Consider the following 23,739-nt stretch of genomic DNA (forward strand, 5'->3'; position numbering starts at 1 on the left):
GCAAGTTGGTTTACAATAATATAGGGTTGTGATCTCCATCGATTTGCCATTTTCTGTCTTCGTGGAGCCCCTAACATTCGGATCAATACTTTATCTCCTGGGAACAGTCTATTTTCTTTTACATGACTATCATACCTATTTTTATTCCTTTCCCCACTATGTTCAGCTGAGGATTGAGCCATATGATAAGCCTCTCTTAACTGCTGTTGTAATCGATTTACATATTGATGATGTGATGATACCTTAGGCGAATTTACTTTTGTCCCCAAACATACATCGATGGGTAGTATTGCCTCTCTGCCGAACATAAGGAAATAGGGAGTATACCCTGTAGAATCATTCTGAGTACAATTGTAAGCATGTACCAATGAAGAGACACATCTTATCATTTAATGTTCCCAACATATTTAATAGTGTCCGATTAAACCGTTCAGGTTGGGGGTCGCCTTGAGGATGATATGGAGTTGTTCTCGATTTCTTTATCCCACAACATCTACATAATTCATGAATGAGATCACTTTCGAAACATCGACCTTGATCAGAGTGTATCCGAGCAGGCAACCCATAATGTTGGAAAAATCTCTCCCAAAGGGTTTTGGCGACAGTAACTGCTTTCTGATTCGGAGTCACATAGGCTTGTGCATAGCGCGTGAAATGATCGGTGATTACCAGTATGTTCCCTTCCTGTCCTCCTGGCCCTTCCAATGAAAGAAAGTCAATACAAATTAAATCCATGGGCCCGGAGCTATGAATATTTACTAGAGGGGCAACTTTCAGGGGTAAAGTCTTTCGAAGAATACACTTCCCACATGTTCTACAGTACTGGTCGATATCCCTACTCATAAAAGGCCAAAAGAATCTTTCCGATATCAAACCTAGAGTCTTCTCATATCCGAGATGACCATGCCGGTCATGCAGCTCCATCATCACCAATGACTGATATTTATAGGGTAGTACTATCTGCCACTTATCCCGACCATCTTTCCTTCGGCTGTGTCGGTAGATTATATCTTCCCTGATGCATAATCTTTTTGATTGTTGAAGAAGTACTCGAGATTTTGGGGACAGGGTCCTATAATTTATAGAAATTTGAGGGTTTTTCAAACATTGAAGGATAGGTAGTATATCAGGGTCGGCCCTCTGATCCTGCGCCAATTGTTGGGTCGTAATAGTTTCCAATCCATCCATGTGGGACCTTGTTACCCTCTGGTACTGGGGGGGTATGGCTTTATCTGAGGCCCCAATCATCCTGATAGCTGCCACATGTATATATTCAGTACTACTGACCTGATGGCATAGTCCTTGGATGCCTGCAGCTGGAACTTCGATCCACTCATTGCTGTCCGTTTTTTCGGTTGGATGGGGCATTCTGGACAACGCATCGGCATCCTGGTTGGTGAGTCCTGGTCGATATTTGATGGTAAATTTGTAGTTATTTAGAGCGGCCAGCCACCTATGACCCGTTGCATCTAGTTTTGCTGTAGACTGAATATAGGTCAAGGGATTATTGTCAGTCTGTACTAAAAATTCCACTCCATATAAATAGTCGTGAAACTTCTCCGTGACTGCCCATTTGAGAGCTAGAAACTCTAATTTATGTACAGGATAATTTCTTTCACTATTAGATAATCCACGACTTACATAGGCAATAGGTCTTAGTTGATGATCATGGAGTTGATATAATACTCCCCCAAGTCCCTCAAAGGAGGCATCAATGTGTACTTCATAAGGGAGTTCTGGATTTGCATATGCCAGCACCGGAGAGTTGGTTAAACTTTCTTTTAGTTGATGAAAAGCATTTTCACAGTGTTCATCCCATCTTACTCCAAAGGGCTCTTTGGGATTCAAATACTTTGTCTCCGGTTTAATAGAAGAACGTTTCATCTTCCTCGTGGGGGAATAGCCTCGGGTCAGATCAGTTAAGGGACGTGCAATCTTAGAATATTGCGGCACAAATTTTCTATAATAGCCGCAAAATCCCAGAAAGGATCTCAGTTCTCGGAGGTTATCAGGTCGGGGCCAGTTCTTTACAGTATCCACCTTATCAGGATCAGTAGCCACTCCTTGCCTACTGACGATGTGACCAAGATACTTTACTGATGACCGACAGAGTTGGCATTTTTCAATAGAGAGCTTTAATCCTCTGTCAATTAATCGATCCAATACTTTGAGTAGGCGTTGGTTGTGTTCATCAAGGGTTCTTCCAAACACTATGATGTCATCCAGGTATACTAGCACTTCCCGGTAACACATATCCCCTATCGTTTTTTCCATGGTCCTCTGAAATGTAGCAGGAGCACCAGTTATCCCCTGAGGCATCTTGAGAAACTCAAAGAACCCAATGGGGCAAATGAATGCCGTTTTAGATCTATCATTAGCGCTCATCGGTATTTGATATTAACCACTCCTTAGATCTAATACAGAGAACCACCGACTACCCTGCAGACAATCAAGGGCTTCATCAACTTTTGGGACAGTATATTGGTCTGGCACAGTGCGGTTGTTAAGGGTGCGATAGTCGATGCATAATCTGATTTCACCGTTTTTTTTTCGAGCTACCACGATGGGAGACGCATATTGGCTCTCAGAGTCTGCGATCACATTATTTTCAAGCAGTCCCCGGAGATGCTTCCTCACGTCCTCAAAATCAGCTGGTGCCAGACGTCTAGATCTTTCTCTGAAAGGTGTGTCATTGTTTAATCTGATGTGATGTTCAACCCCAATAGCCGTACCTAAATCCCATTCATTCTTGGAGAATGCAGACTCTCGCTGTAGTAACTGTTCCATGAGAATTTGTTTATTATCCTGGTCAATATCACTTCCAGTAAAACAATATTCTAACTCCGACTTGGAAAAGGGCCTTACTCTCTCATTGAGTAAGATTACATCATTTTCTCCTGCCACCGCTTTTCCTTCAACCCGTTGACTCCTGCATTGACGGTGGGAACTTACAGACTCTTGCGGCTCACCTTCACTAGTCTCCTGCTCTTGCTTCTCACACCATTGTATAAGGTTCTGATACATATTTGTATTGGTGCCCACGATAACGGGCAATTTACCATTGTCCCCAGGGGAATCAGGACATACTAAGGCTACTAAAGGAACAGTTTTATTGGGGGAACTCAATCCAGGGTCAAAGGTGATCTGGGTAACTACATATCCCAGATATGGATAACGCTGTTCACTCAAACCCCATATAGTCAAACCACTAAGGGGTTGAATAGGAACTTCAGACAGATGTTGGTTATACCAAGTTTCGAATATTATGGACACTTGGGATCCGCTATCCATCAAGATAGTACAATCGTGCCCGTTGATCATAGCCTTAGTTATAGGTGCATTTCCCATTAAACTATCGGGAACAGTGTTGGACCATTGGGCACTCCCCATAGCTCTAACTTGTATTATTGGGGAGTCTGTGCGGGGTTCACAGAACTCCCGTTGGAGTTTCCCCCATCAGATGCCCTTCTTCTCTCATTACTGTTACTTCCCCTCCTCTCAGATCCTCTTAGAGAGCATTCGAATGATCGATGTCCAAACTGCCCACAACTATAGCACTCATAGGCATTTCTAAAGTCATTTCTTCTATCTCCTCTTCCTAAACCCAACAGCCTATTGGAGGATCGTTGTTGACTATTTTGCATCTCTATAAGCTGGTCGATTTTTTTGTTTTGTTCTTCTATCATCCTTAATAATCTGTCATCCACAGGAAGAGGATCAGCAATAGGTACTACAACTTTCACTTTTTTATGGACTTTTCCCGGTTTTCCATTTGAACTTCTTCTAATTTGACCTCTCTGACTAATTCGTTCAAGGTGGGGGGTCGAGTTGGAGTCATAGTACAACGAAGTTTTTGAGCTATCGGACTGTTGGTAAGAGCCCCTTTCAGGATTTGTCTTAATCTCCTTTCATCCACTAAGTCTGCTGTAAGTCCTCCTTTGTCCACTATGGTATATATTAACCGATCCACTCTATAGATGAATTGGGTTAAGGTCTCTCCATAATTTTGATAAGTGCTGTTCAGTCTGGCCAACAAATCTCCTACATCTTCCAAAGTTCCAAAGGAGAAATCCAAAGCCTCAATATATTCCCGTAAAGTGGCATTGGGATTGCTTCTCCGAGTCGCTTGTACCACCCTCATAGCAGGCCCACGCAGACTCTCCACCACTCTCTGCTTTCTTATATGCTCCGGGCATTGCCATTCCTCAGAATGTTGGATGGCAGCTTCCCTCCACATATCATATGTTTCTTCCCCTGCAGGTATAGGAGTAATTCCAGAGAATATCCTCAATCTACGATAACCTCCTTCAAAGTGCCATCTCTCCAGATGGCTAACCACTTTGTCCACTACAGCTTCTACCTTGGGTTCTGAGCTGGAAGGCTGTCTAGATGCAGCATCTGGTTCATCACGAATCATATAGGAACCGGTGGAATTAACACCATTGAGAGGTTCCCCAGCCCCTTGATCTTCTCCTTGGGTGGCCTCTTCCTCTTCGGACCTTTGTTCTTCCGGCCACAGTATCTGGATTTTCCTCCCGGATCCACGTTCCAATATGATCATACCGGGAAATAACGTTCTGTCCAATACTTCCTTCCCACTGAGGAGCATAGCTGACACTTCTTCATTCTGCTCCCTCCATTTATCCACAATACATAGATAACTTATCCCATATACTTGTCCCATGACTGTCAATACATCTTCTTCCTTTATGGTGGAAAGATTCCCAACCAAACTTAGACTATAGTTAACATTCACTCCTTTCTCTTGGCACCAACGGGTGATATCTGCACCAGTAACCTTCTCCATCTCGACACTGTCTTCTTACTGGTAGTTAGTCCACAGAAGAAGCTGGTATAACGGGATCTCAGCAGTGCCTCCAAAAATGTAACCCTAATTCACTAATGGCGTGCCTCCACCCAAGCAGATATACCCTGGCTTGCTTGGGAAAGCCTTCCTTTATTAGGATAATGGGTTAGATGGTGATAATCAATAGGGTCACAACAAAAACCACTATTAAATGCTGAAAAAATATATGGACGTTAACTTTCCTCACCTTTCGTTGTTGTTTCTTCATGCAGTTTTCTCAATTTAATGTACTATTCTCTTCTCTTACAGATTTCCCAGATACACTCAAACTGCTAAACAGGTAAGTAATTTTATTGGTACTAAATTGATAAAACATTCAAGGTTATAGGAGATATACGCATAGACTCACATATTTTCCCATATTACACCCATTTAAACATAAGTCATACCATATGTGCATGTATCAACAACAAATTTATATAGATATCTATATATATATATATCCCACAGTAGATAAACCTGTGTACCCGGGGTTTTTTTTTTTTTTAGATAACTTTCCTTATTACCTTCTGCGCAGATTTACCTATATAATATACCCTCTATAATGTGTCTTTATCTGGATGGCCACCAGAGGAGATGAGGGGGTTCCATATGAGCAACTACTCTCCAGTAATGTATATTTAATCCAGTTGCAGAGGGGACTTACGATGTGCAATCTTCTTCCCTCTCTGTTTAGAATTGATGGTAAATTAGTCAATAGAGTCCCACTACCATTATAAATCCACCCAGGGGGAGTTCCTCATTGAGATAGTTAATTTAATCCCTGGTCGAGGGCTTCACCTTAGTGTAATCTATGCACATATGCTCCCGAAGTATGCCTTTCCTCACAGTTTATTTTATTTATTAATATTCTTATGGCACTTCCCCGACTCCTCCTCTATTCTTCATAAAAGTTTATACTGAGGGGCAGGCTATCAGCCAATGGTATTAATTGTATTCAAGTAACTCAGTTGTGAGCCATAAGAATATTCAAAGAAGAGGTCAATGTAAATGATCCCTGTATATTCCACAATCTTAAAAGAGGAGGTAAGGGAATAGCTCACTGTATACAGCAGGATATTAAATCTCACAGTTCCTTGATGTTAAATATCTGCATGTTTCACAGTTCACGGAACTCTGAATAACCGGCTGTTTAGACAGATTTAATCCCTCAGTTCAGAGGTAGATGAAAAGCCGCAGGCAAACTCTTAATATAATACAATTTTCAAGGGGTATGCATATGTAGGTAAGTTCAGCAACAAGTCAGAAACATGTAGTGAGCACAGTTCAGTTATAGAGCAAGCAAGCAGAAGTCCCGTATTAGTAATGCAGATCAGCTATAGCTGCAGAGAGTGACATACAAGCACTTAGGTACTGAAGGGGATATATTAGAAGTTCGGCAATAATGACGGAATCAAGCACCTGATTTTCTCACAGCATAGCTGACTGTTAGCATAGTATCAGTCCATGAGGAGTAAGGCTGGTCCCTTGAATAAAGTAAACTTCTTTATCCCTATACTTTTCTGAGCAGATCCTGTACTTCGGGAAACCACTCCTTCACTCACTGATGTTTAATATATTGAGCTTCCCTCCACATCCCCAATGTACTGTGTAGTATTACTCAGGCCGTACCTCTGTGGGTAGCTATGGACACTGAGCGCAATCTACCCCTGGTGAGTGCCTCTCAGTTACTTATTTGCTGATGTGCTAACTATGTCTCTTAGTTGGCGATGGAGAGTGTGCATCGCTTACCCAGCTGCTGTGGATCCTCGGGGCTGGACGCTGAATGTATCTTCTTGCGGCGACTTCCCTCAGATGTGGCCAGACTGAAGTCCCTGCAGTAGTTGACAGCTCTATTCCGCCGTGCAGCTCTTCACTGATGCGCTCGGGCTCCCGGCAGCTGTCCCCTCAGCATGGCTCCATTATCCTGTCACTGCAGTGGGCAGCAGCTCAGCGGTGGCAACCGGCTCTTATCAGCGCCTCATTCCGTCAGCGGTGGACTCTTCCCTGCAGCTCCTCCAGGCAAATGTCGGTCGCTCGGTGGCAGTCAATCACGGCTTCAGGCAATCATTAGTTTCAGATGGCGGGACCCTTCAGATGTAGGTCTTCTCTCACCAACAATCTCCTCAGCCTCTCCCGCCAGCGGCTCGTCTCACCCCCCTCAGAGCGGCTCGTGCATCCCTCCTCAGAGCGGCTCGTGCAGCAGCGCTAGCCAGGTGTCAGTTCCCCTTCAGTTATTTTTTTCTTAGCGGAGCGAGGGCTTCCAGAACAGTCTCCCCAGCATCCTTGCGCCACCCAATTCACATTAATACATAGATTTCTATAATGTACTCTAATACCTTTTATACATTACTATACAGTGTTACATATGTATAAAGAAGAAAGAAAAAAAAACCACGGGTAGGTGGTATACAATTATGGATGGACTGCCGAGTGCCGACACAGAGGTAGCTACAGCCGTGGACTACTGTACTGTGTCTGCTGCTAATATAGACTGGTTGATAAAGAGATGTAGTATGTATGTATAAAGAAGAAAGAAAAAAAAACCACGGGTAGGTGGTATACAATTATGGATGGACTGCCGAGTGCCGACACAGAGGTAGCTACAGCCGTGAACTACCGTACTGTGTCTGCTGCGACTGGATGATAAATAATGATATAAAAAATATATATATATCACTACTGCAGCCGGACAGGTATATATTATATAATGACGGACCTGCTGGACACTGTCTGTCAGCAGAATGAGTTTTTTATAGAATAAAAAAAAAAACACCACACAAGTCACACGACGAGTGTTTAACTTTTTCAGGCAATCACAATATAGTATACTACTAACTATACTGGTGGTCAGTGTGGTCAGGTCACTGGTCAGTCACACTGGCAGTGACACTCCTGCAGCAAAAGTGTGCACTGTTTAATTTTAATAATATGTACTCCTGGCTCCTGCTATAACCTATAACTAACACTGCTCCCCAGTCTCCCCCACAATTATAAGCTGTGTGAGCACAGTCAGATATATACATAGATGATGCAGCACACTGGGCTGAGCAGTGCACACAGATATGGTATGTGACTGAGTCACTGTGTATTGTTTTTTTCAGGCAGAGAACGGATTATATTAAATAAAACTGCACTGTCTGGTGGTCACTGTGGTCAGTCACTACTAAACTCTGCACTCTCTACAGTACTCCTAAGCTCCAGTAAATCAAGTGTCTCTGTCTCAAATCAATCTCACTCTCTCTCTTCTAATCTAAATGGAGAGGACGCCAGCCACGTCCTCTCCCTATCAATCTCAATGCACGTGTGAAAATGGCGGCGACGCGCGGCTCCTTATATAGAATCCGAGTCTCGCGAGAATCCGACAGCGTCATGATGACGTTCGGGCGCGCTCGGGTTAACCGAGCAAGGCGGGAAGATCCGAGTCGCTCGGACCCGTGAAAAAAAACATGAAGTTCGGGCGGGTTCGGATTCCGAGGAACCGAACCCGCTCATCTCTACCAAATACCCATTTCCCTGACATTAATGATGACACAATATCAACATAGTCATAATGTCAACATTTCCATTAAGCTTAGAGTTTAATGTTAGGGTTATGGTTGTCGTTAGGATCAGGTCACCATTAGGGTCAGGATTACCGCTAGGTTCAGGGTTACCATTAGGGTCAGGGTTACTGGTACGGTTACAGTTAGGGTTGCCATTGGGGTTATGGTTACAGCTAGGGTTATAGGGTTGAGCTTAGGGATTGGGTTACAGTTGGTGTTAGGGTCATGGTTGTTATGAGTCTGCTCTGTCGTGAATTAGACAAGTGTGTACTCAACTTTAGTGTGTACCCCAAAGGGAGGCAGGTAGAGAATGCTGCTCTCTGGTGGATAGCTCCAGCCATCCCCCAATCAGTATGCTGACAGCAATTCACTGTCTGGCTGCAGGCTGGGAGGCAGATAGAGAATGCTGCTCTCTGATTGGTGAATGGCTCCAGCCATTCCCCAATCTGCATGCTGACAGCCGTTCACTGTCTGGCTGCAGGCTGGGAGGCCGGTAGAGAATGCTGCTCTCTAATTGGTGGATAGCTCCAGCCATTCCCCAATCTGCATGCTGACAGCCGTTCACTGTCTGGCTGCAGGCTGGGTGGCCGGTAGAGATTGCTGCTCTCTAATTGGTGGATAGCTCCAGCCATCCACCAATCAGCATGCTGACAGCCGTTCACTATCTGGCTGCAGGCTTGGAGGCAGGTAGAGAATGCTGCTTTCTGATTGGTGGATAGCTCCATCCATCCACTAATTAGCATGCTGACAGCCATTCACAATCTGGCTGCCGGCTTGAAGGCGGGTAGAGAATGCTGCTCTCTGATTGGTGGATAGCTCCAGCCATCCACTAATCAGCATGCTGACAGCCGTTCACTATCTGGCTGCCGGCTTCGAGGCAGGTAGAGAATGCTGCTCTCTGATTGGTGGCTAGCTCCAGCCATCCCCCAATCAGCATGCTGACAGCCGTTCACTGTTTGGCTGCAGGCTGGGAAGCAGGTAGAGAATGCTGCTCTCTGATTGGTGGATGGCTCCAGCCATCCCCCAATCAGCATGCTGACAGCCGCTCACTGTCTGGCTGCAGGCTGGGAGGGAGGTAGAGAATGCTGCACTCTGATTGTTGGCTAGCTCCAGCCATCCCCCAATCAGCATGCTGACAGTCGTTCACTGTCTGGCTGCAGGCTGGGAGGCAGGTAGAGAATGCTGCTCTCTGATTGGTGGATAGCTCCAGCCATCCCCCAATCAGCATGCTGACAGCCATTCAGTGTCTGGCTGCAGGCTGGGAGGCAGGTAGAGAATGCTGCTCTCTGATTGGTGGATGGCTCCAGCCATCCTCCAATCTGCATGCTGACAGCCGTTCACTGTCTGGCTGCAGGCTGGGAGGCAGGTAGAGAATACTGCTCTCTGGTGGCTAGCTCCAGCCATCCCCAAATCAGCATGCACACAGCCATTCACTGTCTGGCTGCCAGCTGGGAAGCAGGTAGAGAATGCTGCTCTCTGATGGTGGATAGCTCCTACCATCCCCAAATCAGCATGCACAAAGCCGTTCACTGTCTGGCTGCAGGCTAGGAGGCAGGTAGAGAATGCTGCTCTCTGATTGGTGGGTAGCTCCAGCCATCCCCAATCAGCATGCTGACAGCCATTCACTGTCTGGCTGCAGGCTGGGAGACAGGTAGAGAATGCTGCTCTGATTGGGGGATAGCTCCAGCCATCCCCCAATCAGCATGTACACAGTCGTTCACTGTCTGGCTGCCGGCTTGGAGGCAGGTAGAGAATGCTGCTCTCTGATTGGTGAATAGCTCCAACTATCCCCCAATCAGCAAGCAACAGCCATTCACTGTCTGGCTGCCGGCTGGGAGGCAGGTAGAGAATGCTGCTGTCTGATTGGTGGATAGCTCCAGCCACCCCCTAATCAGCATGCTGAAAGCCGTTCACTGTCTGGCTGCAGGCTTGGAGGCAGGTAGAGAATGCTGCTCTCTGATTGGTGGATAGCTCCAACCATCCACCAATCAGCAAGCACACAGCTGTTCACTGTCTGGCTGCCGGCTTGGAGGCAGGTAGAGAATGCTGCTCTCTGATTGGTGGATAGCTCCAGCCATCCCCCAATCAGCATGCTTATAGCCGTTCACATCTGGCTGCCGGCTTGGAGGCAGATAGAGAATGCTGCTCTCTGATTGGTGGATAGCTCCAGCCATCCACCAATCAGCATGCTGACAGCCGTTCACTATCTTGCTGCCGGCCTGGAGGCAGGTAGAGAATGCTGCTGTCTGTTTGGTGGATAGCTCCAGCCATCCACTAATTAGCATGCTGACAGCCATTCACTATCTGGCTGCCGGCTTGGAGGCGGGTAGAGAATGCTGCTCTCTGATTGGTGGTTAGCTCCAGCCATCCACTAATCAGCATGCTGACAGCCGTTCACTATCTTGCTGCCGGCTTGGAGGCAGGTAGAGAATGCTGCTCTCTGATTGGTGGATAGCTCCAGCCATCCACCAATCAGCATGCTGACAGCCGTTCACTATCTTCCTGCTTGCTTGGAGGCCCGTAGAGAATGCTGCTCTCTAATTGGTGGATAGCTCCAGCCATCCACCAATCAGCATGCTGACAGCCGTTCACTATCTGGCTGCAGGCTTGGAGGCAGGTAGAGAATGCTGCTTTTTGATTGGTGGATAGCTCCATCCATCCACTAATTAGCATGCTGACAGCCATTCACTATCTGGCTGCCGGCTTGGAGGCAGGTAGAGAATGCTGCTCTCTGGTGGATAGCTCCAGCCATCCACCAATCAGCATGCTGACAGCCGTTCACTATCTTGCTGTCGGCTTGGAGGCCGGTAGAGAATGCTGCTCTCTGATTGGTGGATAGCTCCAGCCATCCACCAATTAGCATGCTGACAGCCATTCACTACCTGGCTGCAGGCTTGGAGGCCGGTAGAGAATGCTGCTCTTTGATTGGTGGATAGCTCCAGCCATCCACCAATCAGCATGCTGACAGCTCTTCACTATCTGGCTGCCAGCTTCGAGGCAGGTAGAGAATAGAAACATAGAAACAGAATTTGACGGCCACTTGGCCCATCTAGTCTGCCCCTTTTTTTTACCATATTTTTTTTTATCTCAAACCTTATTTGATCCTTATTTCTTTGTAAGGATCCTTATGTCTATCCCATGCATGTTTAAATTGCTCTACTGTCTTATCCTCTCCCACCTCTGATGGGAGGCTATTCCACTTGTCCACTACCCTTTCTGTGAAGTAATTTTTCCTCAAATTTCCCCTGAACCTCCCCCCAGTGTCGGTGCATGTCCTTGTGTCCTATTGCTTCTCTTCATTTGGAGAATGTTTCCCTCCTGGACTTTGTTAAAACTCTTGATATATATGAAAGTTTCTATCATGTTCCCTCTTTCACTTCTCTGCTCCATACTATACATAGTGAGATTTCTTAGTCTTTCTGGGTATGTTTTGTGATGTAGGCCAGGCACCATTTTAGTTGCCCTTCTTTGTACAGTCTCTAATGTATTAATATCCTTTTGAAGATATGGCCTCCAGAACTGAATACAGTATTCTAGATGAGGCCGTACCAATGACCTATACAGTGGCATTATTACTTCTTTCTTTCTGCTGCTGATTCCTCTCCCAATGCACCAAGCTTCTGACTAGCCTTCCTCCTTGCTGTGTTACATTGCTTACCTGCCTTTATGTCACCTGAAATAGTGACTCCTAGATCCCTTTCCTCCTCAGTAGTTTCCAGTATAGCGGATGCATGATTTTGCATTTTTTGGCATTAAACTGTAATTGCCGCACTCTTGACCATTTCTCTAGTCTACCTAGATCCTCAATCATTTGTTTTACCCCTCCTGGTGTGTCTACCCAGTTGCATATATTTGTGTCATCTGCAAAGAGGCATACTTTCCCTTTAATGCCATTTGCAATGTCAACAATATATTAAAAAGCACTGGCCCAAGTACAGATCCCTGGGGTACTCCACTGGTAACATTTCCCTCCTGTGAATCTGTGAATGCACTCCATTTACCACAACTTTCTGTTTTCTATACTGCAACCAAGATCTTATCCATTTAATAATCCTAGTATCCAATCTCAAACTTTCAAGTTTTTTAGCAGTCTGCGATGTGGAGCAGTGTCAAAAGCCTTACTAAAGTCTAGATAAGCTATATCCACGGCTCCACCTTTATCCTCCACTTTAGACACATAGTCAAAAAAGTCAATAAGATTTGTTTGACATGATCTCCCCCCAGTGAATCCATGCTGTTTGGGATCCTGTAAATTGCTGGATTCGAGATAATCTACAACTCTTTCTTTTAAGAGAGTTTCCAACAATTTCCCTACTACTGCTGTAAGACTCACTGTAGTTGTTTGCCTCTTCCTTGCTTCCACTTTCGTGCAGTGGGACTACGTTCGCTCTTTTCCAATCCTCTGGAATTACTCCTGTAGCTAATGACTGGTTTAATAATTCTGTCAATGGTGCTACCAGCACCTCTTTAAGTTCTTTTAATATCCTTGGATGTATCCAATCTGGCCCCATAGATTTGTCCACTTTCAGCTTTGAGAGTTCTGTTAGGACCTTCTCCTGTGTAAATGTACTTGTTTCATTTTCTTGAATATCCCTGCAACTTAACTGTGGCCCCTTCCCCTCTCTTTCAGTAGTGAATACTGAGCAAAAATAATTAAGATGATCTGCTATTACATTGTCTCCCTCAACAAGACTCCCAGTGTCTGTCTTTAGTTTTCTTATTCCACCTTTTGTTTTTCTCCTTTCGCTTATATACCTAAAAAAAGTTTTGCCTCCTTTACCCACTGACTGGTCCATTTTCTCCTCAGCTTGTGCCTTTGCACATCTGATTACCTTCTTAGTCTCTTTCTGTCTAACAAGATATATCTTTTTGTCTTAATTTTTTTGTGTCTGCTTATATTTCCTAAAAGCCATCTTTTTTGCTCTCACAAGGGCCCTCATTCCGAGTCGTTCGCTCGGTAATTTTCTTCGCATCGCAGTGAAATTCCGCTTAGTACGCATGCGCAATATTCGCACTGCGACTGCGCCAAGTAATTTTACAATGAAGATAGTATTTTTACTCACGGCTTTTTCTTCGCTCTGGCGAACGTAGTGTGATTGACAGGAAATGGGTGTTACTGGGCGGAAACACGGCGTTTTCGGGGCGTGTGGATAAAAACGCTACCGTTTCCGGAAAAAATGCAGGAGTGGCCGGAGAAACGGGGGAGTGTCTGGGCGAACGCTGGGTGTGTTTATGACGTCAAACCAGGAACGACAAGCACTGAACTGAACGCAGATGCCGAGTAAGTCTGAAGCTACTCTGAAACTGCTAAGTAGTTTGTAATCGCAATATTGCGAATACATCGGTCGCAATTTTAAGAAGCTAAGATACACTCCCAGTAGGCGTAGGCTTAGCGTGAGCAACTCTGCTAAATTCGCCTTGCGAGCGATCAACTCGGAATGAGGGCCAATATTTGCTACTTCTTTTGCAAACCACACTGGCTTCCTTTTCCTTGTGTCTTTCTGAACACTTTTGATACAAAGGTCTGTTGCCTTTAGTATTGCACTTTTTAATGTTTCCCACCTCTCCTGCACGGCTTCCAAGTTCCTCCACTCTGCTAAAGAATCGCTTGCACATTTTCCCATCCCTACAAAATCAGCCTTCCTAAAATCCAACACCTTTGTTTTTGTATGGGACGAGTCAGTCTCTGTCTTAATGCTGAACCATACTGCTTGATGATCACTGGATCCCAGGTTTTCACCCACTTTTACATCAGATATTCTGTCTCCATTTGTAAGTTTTAAGTCTAATATTGCGTCTTTCTGAGTGGGCTCCCTCACCAATTGGTGGAGGGATGCTCCCTGAAGGGAATTTAAAATGTCCCTACTTCTAGTAGAACTAGCAACAGACACCTCCCAGTTTACATCAGGAAGATTAAAGTCTCCCATGATTATTACCTCTCCTTTTAATGCCATTTTAGTTATGTCCTGCAATAGGTTCTTGTCCAGTTCCTCTTCCTGACCTGGTGGCCTGTATATCACGCCAATACGAATAATAGACTTCTCCCCTGTTTCTATGGTCACCCAATGGGTCTCAGTTTTTTCTTCAATACTTTGTATTAAGGTAGTATTTATGCTTTTTTTTAACATACATTGCTACCCCTCCTCCGATTTTTCCCATTCTGTCCTTCCTAAATATAGTATATCCCGGCATAGCTATGTCCCAGTCATGATTTTCATTGCACCATGACTCTGTAATTGCCACAATATCTAGATCATCCCTTGTCGTTATTGCAATTAGTTCTGGGGTTTTATTTCCTAAGCTCCTAGCATTTGCACACATAGCTTTTAGTGTTTTGTGTGTGCTTTTCCTGTTCCTAGCTATGTTCTTCTCTCTGCCTATGTTTATTTGGTTTTGATCCGAATTATCTTCTGTTGCTGTGGACATGCTTCCTATTCCCTTTGGTAAAAAACAAAGAAGCGCTGTCATTGAAAGTATTATACAATTTATTAAAAATATATATATATGATAATCACAAAAATAAAACCTGGTATCCTGTAATTTGATAACACAGCATATATAGTATAGCAAGCATCAATACTTATTAGTAGCAGCAAATGATGGACATATTAACAAAATCCCCTAAAACGATATAACCACCTGTGCTTCAGATGGTAATATAGCACTTGTAATTTAAAAAAGGGCTCCTTGCTGGGAGCTCCACATGTGGGTTAATTAGACGTATAGGCTCATAAGATGATTTTATGGATTTAAAAGTCCATCCGTGGTGTAAATATAAACAGTTCACCTTTGTTTTGTCCACTTTATAATATCTGCTCCCAATACTTATTCCGTATTTTAGAAAAGGCTTTTTACGGGTGATTTTAATTAGCACAATTCCGTGCACAGCACAATGACATTTAAGCATGGAACGCTATTTTGACAGTCTCGTATTGTGCTTACCCCAGCCTCTGCTGATTGCAATTATTCGGTATTTCCTTTGAAAATGTTGGGCGCCGGCTGCCCACGCCGCTTGACTGCGGCACCGAAGGGATGAAATAAAGCAGAATGTATTGGTGAACTGAACGCTCGGAACCGCTCACTTGCAGTGATATAGCGGGAGCCGTCAGAGACGTGCCTGTAGCTGGAGCCGTTCGAAGACGTGCTTGTAGTCTCTGGTGGTGGAGAGAAGCAGGATACCAGACAGGATACTGGGAGGAATGCTTGACGCGTTTCTCAGCCTCAATCCTGGGGCTGTTTCATCAGAAGTACCGCCTCCAGATCCTTGGGCATTTTTATACTCCTAGCCTCACTAATCATTGATACAGCTGTCTATAAACAATTAAGCGTTATGTAATTTTTTATTATCATCTATACAATTCATATTATCACATAATTATTTTTTGTTTGAATCACAATTTTTCCAGCAGTCACTGGGGACAGCCATGGGGACCAAGTTCGCCCCGAGCTTTGCCAACCTCTACATGGGGCGTTTTGAGGAGCGCCACATTTGGGGTGGCGGACACGGGGCGAGCTTGGTCTTCTTTGGGCGCTATATAGATGATTTATTTATTATTTGGGATGGGGATTTTACCACAGTCACGGATTTGGTTCAGAATCTTAATAATAATGAATTTAATTTAAAATTCACACACAATGTGAGCGATATCACTCTTAATTTTTTGGACATCACGGTGAAGGTGATTGATAATCAGCTTCATACTGTCACTTTTATTAAAGATGTGGATTGTAATAAGTATCTTCATTTTGATAGTTGCCATCACAGGAGCTGGAAGGCTAATATACCCAAGGGCCAATTTATGCGAGTTCGCAGGAATTGTTCCAATAATGCGGATTATGCTGTTCAAGCAGAGGCTATGTTTACATCCTTTTTGAAACAAGGGTACCCAAAAGAACTGCTAGAAAAAACGTTTACAGAAGTCAGTTTAATGGATAGAAAAGGGCTTCTTGTGTCTAAGAAAGATAAGTCCTCCAATTCTACAACACATAGGAAAACTAATGCTAAACATCCCCTGACCTTTGTGACAAAATACAATTCATCAGCTATGGAGATTAAACGTATCATTAATAGAAATTATAGTCTTTTGAAGCTTGATAAATATTTGAAGAATGATATACAAGAATCTCGGAAAATTGTTTTTAGGAAAGCAGATAGCCTAAAACTTAAATTAGCACCAAGTATGCTGAGACCAGATTCCACTAAAGAGGCGATTACGGGGAATTGGTTGGGGTCAAACCCGAAACCAAAAGGGTTTTTCAGATGTGGCAAGTCAAGGTGCCATACATGTGATCATGCAGCACATCGATGTAATACCGTCACATCATTTAGCAATAATGAATCATATAAGTTAGAATCTTTTCTCAACTGTCAATCATGTTATGTTATTTATGTCATCTCATGTGGGTGTGGGGTTCAATATGTGGGCCGTACCACGAGAACACTTAATGTTCGGTTTCTGGAACATAGGAGGCTTCTTATTAAAGATAATAGAACACATAGTTTACCTTGTCATTTTGGATTGTGTCCTAAGGGGATTCTCAAGGACATTAAAGTACAAGCTATTGAACAGATCCCCCCATCGACCAGAGGGGGAGATAGATATAAGAAGTTGTGCCGCAAGGAGGCCTTTTGGATCTACAAACTTGGAACTATGGTTCCTGCGGGCCTGAATGATACTATCGAGCTCAACAATATTTAATTGTGTGAATAGAGGCTATAGATAGGCATCCCAGGTGCACTACCCTTTTCCATCATTTCCAGAAAAAATTCCTTATTTCTCCCCCTTAGCAGACTTCCAAACACAGTTTCGGTTCTATCTCTCCCTTTATTTTCAGGTTATAATGTTTAGTAAGTTTAGAACATTGAGGAAGTTCTGAAAAGGACTGGCGAAGCCCCAATGATCATCTAGACCCCCCAATATTATACTGGGTTAGGTAGCTCCGCATTAATTTAATCAGTAGTTCTAATTGGGTGTAGTTTTTATGTTTTTTCAAAAAAATAAAATAAAAATATATAAAAAAAAAAAAAAATTTTGATACTATACACATATGTTTACATATAGGCGTGATATGATCTAATTGGATATTTATATCTAAGGGTTCTTGAAAAATCAATGCAATAATGTTTTTCCACTTTGCTGTTTTTCCTGAAGTTATAAAAAATCCTTAAAGAATCGTTAGAGGAGCCCATTGGCCCTTGAGAGCGTATCTAAGTTTTAGAAATTATATTATCAGGAATATACATATATATATATATTTTTTTTTTTAATTATTATAATGACTATTGACACTACCATTCTAATAGAACAAATATATGGTAATTATTTGGCTATGAGACATCCACAGGTATATTTATGTATTTAAATTTTAATAATTGTTTTGTTATAATTCTCCTGCCTCACTGTTTGGTTTTATTTATTCTAAATATTGTATAATGATTTAAATGGCGAGGTATAAAAACCTTTTATTATTTATATTTCCCTAGATTGTCTTGCTATATGAATAGAAGCTTGCAAACACTCATTATATCAGTTTTTAATTGCTTAATTGTTTATAGACAGCTGTATCAATGATTAGTGAGGCTAGGAGTATAAAAATGCCCAAGGATCTGGAGGCGGTACTTCTGATGAAACAGCCCCAGGATTGAGGCTGAGAAACGCGTCAAGCATTCCTCCCAGTATCCTGTCTGGTATCCTGCTTCTCTCCACCACCAGAGACTACAAGCACGTCTTCGAACGGCTCCAGCTACAGGCACGTCTCTGACGGCTCCCGCTATATCACTGCAAGTGAGCGGTTCCGAGCGTTCAGTTCACCAATACATTCTGCTTTATTTCATCCCTTCGGTGCCGCAGTCAAGCGGCGTGGGCAGCCGGCGCCCAACATTTTCAAAGGAAATACCGAATAATTGCAATCAGCAGAGGCTGGGGTAAGCACAATACGAGACTGTCAAAATAGCGTTCCATGCTTAAATGTCATTGTGCTGTGCACGGAATTGTGCTAATTAAAATCACCCGTAAAAAGCCTTTTCTAAAATACGGAATAAGTATTGGGAGCAGATATTATAAAGTGGACAAAACAAAGGTGAACTGTTTATATTTACACCACGGATGGACTTTTAAATCCATAAAATCATCTTATGAGCCTATACGTCTAATTAACCCACATGTGGAGCTCCCAGCAAGGAGCCCTTTTTTAAATTACAAGTGCTATATTACCATCTGAAGCACAGGTGGTTATATCGTTTTAGGGGATTTTGTTAATATGTCCATCATTTGCTGCTACTAATAAGTATTGATGCTTGCTATACTATATATGCTGTGTTATCAAATTACAGGATACCAGGTTTTATTTTTGTGATTATCATATATATATATTTTTAATAAATTGTATAATACTTTCAATGACAGCGCTTCTTTGTTTTTTACCATTGTCCATGATTTTTTGAGGTTCAGCACCTCAAATTGAGAAGCTGCAGTCAATGTAAAGTATAGTTGTCTCATAGCCAATTTTACTAGCGCTCACTTGTTTTATTTTTTCTTGTGTATTTTGATCCTATTCCCTTTGCCTGCAGAAACAATACCTCTGTGTTGGGGGAGCAGATTTCTTTATTCCTATTTGGTTCACTGCCCCCCTCTGTTAGTTTAAATAGTTCTTGATGAAGCATCCAAACTGTTCACTTATATTCTCATTCCCCTTGGGTGCAGGCCGTCACTTTTGTATAAGCTCCTATCTTACCAGATGGTGTGACTATGGCATATAAATCAAAATCTCTCCTCATTGCACCATGTCCTTAGCCAAACATTGAAGTTTCTAATGCAATGAGTTCTGTCTTCCCCTCTGTGTACTGGCAATACTTCTGAAAAAGATACAGTGGTTCAGGGGCGTTTTAAGAGAGGAGGAGGCCTGTGTGCAGCCTTGTGCTTTAGGGGTCCCCTCCACTCTGACTGATGCACAGGATTTAATTCTGACCTCTCTGGAGTCCCCCGGCGGTGCCATCCTTCGCAGCGGCAACAGAGTCTGAGAACAGACTCTACTGCGCATGCGCAAACCTCCAGGAACACGGCGCAGCTGCCATTTTCCCGTAGATTTTGCTAATGTGCATGCACGAAACTACGGAAAAATGGCCGCTGTGTCATCTTTCCGGAGTTTTCAGCAGGTGCAATAGAGTTTGTTCCCCCTAGTGTTCAAACTCTATTGCACTGCCGAGAAGGGATGGCTCCAACGGGGGACTCCAGAGAGATAAGTATTAAACAAATGGGTGCAGGGTGGACCCCCCTGGACCCTGGGGGCCTGTGTGCCTCGCACACACTGCACCCATTATAGATACGCCAATGCAGTGGTTGCCACCTGCTTCAGAGCAGTCCTTCCTAAATTCATCTTTTATGGCAATGAGTTCAGCATTGACCAGGTCATTTGTCCCTAGGTGGACAATGACATCCACCTCCCCATCTTTTCTTGCTGCCTTCACAATTCTTAGCATGCGCTCTTTATCCCTTGGAGCTGTGGCTCCAAAGCACCTTACTTGTATCTCTACTTCCTTTTCATCTCCCAGATGTATTCCTCTAATAATGGAATCTCCCAAGAGAAGTGCAGTTCTTCTAGGAGATGCAATTTTCCTGTTCCTTTTCCTGTTCCTATAGTTAGTAGATGTCCCCATATCCTCCTGTCCTGTGGTGCCTCTATGAGTTGTATCTTCCAGCCCTGTAAGAGCAGCATGAGTTTTGCAGTGTCACAGCTTGCGGGAGGTGTCTGTGTCCCTCTAGAATCTCTGCCCTTGAGAGCCCACAGTAGTCCAGGCAGAATGTCTTCTGGAGGCTCTCTGTGGCAGTGGAGGCCTCAAGGACACAGACATCCTACATATCTCAGCGGGATCCAGTCTGTTTAGGTTGACCACTATTTGTCGACAGTAAGTAGGTCGACATGTTTTCAACGTCGACAGGGCGTCTAGGTCAACATGTTCTAGGTCGACAGGTCAACATGAGTTTTTCACAAATTTTTTTTTTTTAAACTTTTTCATACTTAACGATCTACGTGGACTACAATTGGGAACAGTATCCTGTGCCGAGTGCAGCGGCAGTAGAGCGAGGGGACACGGTGCACTAATTGGGGTTCACGATCACTGTTCCGAGAAAACGACACCAAAAAAGCCCTTTTGACCTGTCCACCTAGATCATGTCGATCTACACACCCTGTCAACCTTGAAGACCTGTCGACCTAGTTACTGTCGACCAATAGTGGTCGACCTAAACATTGTCGACCTAGACACAGTCGACCCTATGATCCACACCCATCTCAGCATGCAGTTTAGCTCTCTCTCTTTGCTCACAGATTGGACAGCAGCTGAGTCTCCACATTGCCTCCCGCCCCACAAATACATTACATCCCCTGCACTGCACTGGCCCAAACATTGTATCAGATGCAGAGCCGGATTAAGGGGGGGTCCCTGGGGGTAAGTACCCCAGGCCCCCCTTTCTAAAAGGGCCCCCCACCACCTGCAGCAGATCGGATCTCTTACAATTACAGATCAGATCAGTGGTGCTGCAGTCCCGGCTCCCGAAACGTCAGCGCCGCGGCAAACGCCGGCGCTGCATAGCATTACAGGCTGGCAGGAAGGGCAGCTGTCCAATACCACGTGAATAGCAGCCCGCGGCTGGGCTCACAGGCTGCAGAGACTAATGAGGACGAAGGGATCCCTGGTGCATCAGTGGTGCTGCACTCCCGCCGCGGCAAACTAGCATTCCAGGCAGGGAGGGCAGCTGTGCAATACCGCGTGAATCAGCAACTGCGGCTGGGCTCACCGGCTGCAGAGGGGAATGAGGAGGGATCCCTGGTGGCTTGTGGAGCCCCGGAGGATGGAGTCTGTGTGCTGCTTGCTTGGAGTAAAGACACAGCAGAACAAAAAGTACAGTAAGGCTGGCTTCATTTACATTTTATTCTCTGGATCATATGAGATATATACTATATATATATATATATATAGTATGTGTATGTATGTGTGTGTGTGTGTATATATATATATATATATATATTTATATATGTGTATATATATACATATATACATATATATACACATATATTTATGTATGTATGTATGTATATATATATATATATACACACACACACACATATATACATATATATAATCCTTCCAAGACTGCGGCACTCACGGGACTATGTAAATGAAGAATCAGAGACACCAAGGTCTGTTCAACGTTTCTGTCCGCTGGACCTTTATCAAGGGGTTCTTGATAAAGGTCCGTTGAACAGACCTTGGTGTCTCTGATTCTTCATTTACATAGTCCCGTGAGTGCCGCAGTCTTGGAAGGATTATATTTGGTGAGAAAGTACCTCGGAGGGCACCAGGGCAGTTACATGGTATAGTACAAGGAGAGTGCTGACTATTGTGGTTTATATGTGTATATATATATATATATATATATAAATACACACACACACATACTACATATACATACACTATACACAGTGTATATATTATTTATACATATATATTTTAAGGTCTAAAAATAATTGAAGAAGAACCCTGATCTACGTATTGGTACACGTTGAATTCACAGCAACAAGGGAATATACCCCAAATAGTTGTCAGTCTGAGAAGTGATAAACTGAAAAATCTGTTATGTTATTGTACTATTATGGAATGAATTGATTTTATTTGAGCTTGTTAATGAATTTTTAAGCCAATGCTTTTATTAATTTTTTTATAATGGATGGTGGATTTTAGGAATACCCCATTACGTTTAGCGCCCTCTGATCTGTATTGTGTGTGTATATATATATATATATATATATATAATTTTTAGACCTTAGGGCCCCCTTGTCTTAAGTACCCCGGGCCCCCCAAGGCCTTAATCCAGCTCTGATCAGATGCTAATGGTATTACAAATATTTGTATTCCTGTTTGTGTATTATAAAACTCACCTTTATCTGTATTCTAACTCACCTGCTGCTGTTTCAAACTCACAGTTCACCTAAAAAGCCAAGCTATCACTTTAGAATGCAAGCTCTTACAATGAGCCTCTCTCTGGTGCTCTCTGATTGGTGGATAGCTCCAGCCATCCACCAATCAGCATGCTGACAGCCGTTCACTATCTAGCTGCCGGCTTGGAGACAGGTAGAGAATGCTACTCTCTGATTGGTGGATAGCTCCAGCCATCCACCAATCAGCATGCTGACAGCCATTCACTATCTGGCTGTGGGCTTGGAGGCAGGTAGAGAATGCTGCTCTCTGATTGGTGGATAGCTCCAGCCATCCACCAATCAGCATGCTGAAAGCTGTTTACTGTCTGGCTGCAGGCTGGGAGAAAGGTAGAGAATGCTGCTCTGATTGGTGGATAGCTCCAGCCATCCCCAAATCATCATGCACACAGCCGTTCACTGGCTGCCGGCTGGGAGGCAGGTAGAGAATGCTGCTCTTTGATTGGTGGATAGCTCCTACCATCCCCAAATCAGCATGCACAAAGCCGTTCACTGTCTGGCTGCAGGCTTGGAGGCAGGTAGAGAATGCTGCTCTCTGATTGGTGGATAGCTCCAGCCATCCCCCAATCAGCATGCACACAGTCATTGACTGTCTGGCATCAGGCTTGGAGGCCGTTAGAGAATGCTGCTCTCTGATTGGTGGCTAGCTCCAGTCATCCCCAAATCATCATGCACACAACCGTTCACTGTCTGGCTGCCGGCTGGGAGGCAGGTAGAGAATGCTGCTCTCTGATTGGTGGATAGCTCCTACCATCCCCAAATCAGCATGCACAAAGCCGTTCACTGTCTGGCTGCCGGCTGGGAGGCAGGTAGAGAATGCTGCTCTCTGATTGGTGGATAGCTGCAGCCATCCACCAATCAGCATGCTGAAAGCCATCCACTGTCTGGCTGCAGGCTAGGAGGCAGGTAGAGAATGCTGCTCTCTGATTGGTGGGTAGCTCCAGCCATCCACCAATCAGCATGCTGACAGCCATTCACTGTCTGGCTGCAGGCTGGGAGAAAGGTAGAGAATGCTGCTCTGATTGGTGGATAGCTCCAGCCATCCCCAAATCATCATGCACACAGCCGTTCACTGGCTGCCGGCTGGGAGGCAGGTAGAGAATGCTGCTCTTTGATTGGTGGATAGCTCCTACCATCCCCAAATCAGCATGCACAAAGCCGTTCACTGTCTGGCTGCAGGCGAGGAGGCAGGTAGAGAATGCTGCTCTCTGATTGGTGGGTAGCTCCAGCCATCTCCAATCAGCATGCTGACAGCCATTCACTATCTGGCTGCAGGCTGGGAGAAAGGTAGAGAATGCTGCTCTGATTGGGGGATAGCTCCAGCCATCCCCCAATCAGCATACTGACAGCCGT

At 44.2% G+C, this 23,739-nt stretch overlaps 1 protein-coding gene across 1 annotated transcript; it reads right to left on the reverse strand.

The window, feature by feature from the left end:
* Positions 1-3,739: 3,739 nt before the first annotated feature.
* Positions 3,740-4,807, reverse strand: LOC134989111 (paraneoplastic antigen Ma1 homolog). Its single transcript, XM_063950589.1, has one exon. It carries the CDS (start codon positions 4,805-4,807, stop codon positions 3,740-3,742), a length of 1,068 nt encoding a protein of 355 aa, XP_063806659.1.
* Between the last annotated feature and the right edge of the window lie 18,932 nt (positions 4,808-23,739).

Source organism: Pseudophryne corroboree, chromosome 2 (assembly GCF_028390025.1).
Source record: "Pseudophryne corroboree isolate aPseCor3 chromosome 2, aPseCor3.hap2, whole genome shotgun sequence".
Classification (NCBI taxonomy): Eukaryota; Metazoa; Chordata; class Amphibia; order Anura; family Myobatrachidae; genus Pseudophryne; species Pseudophryne corroboree.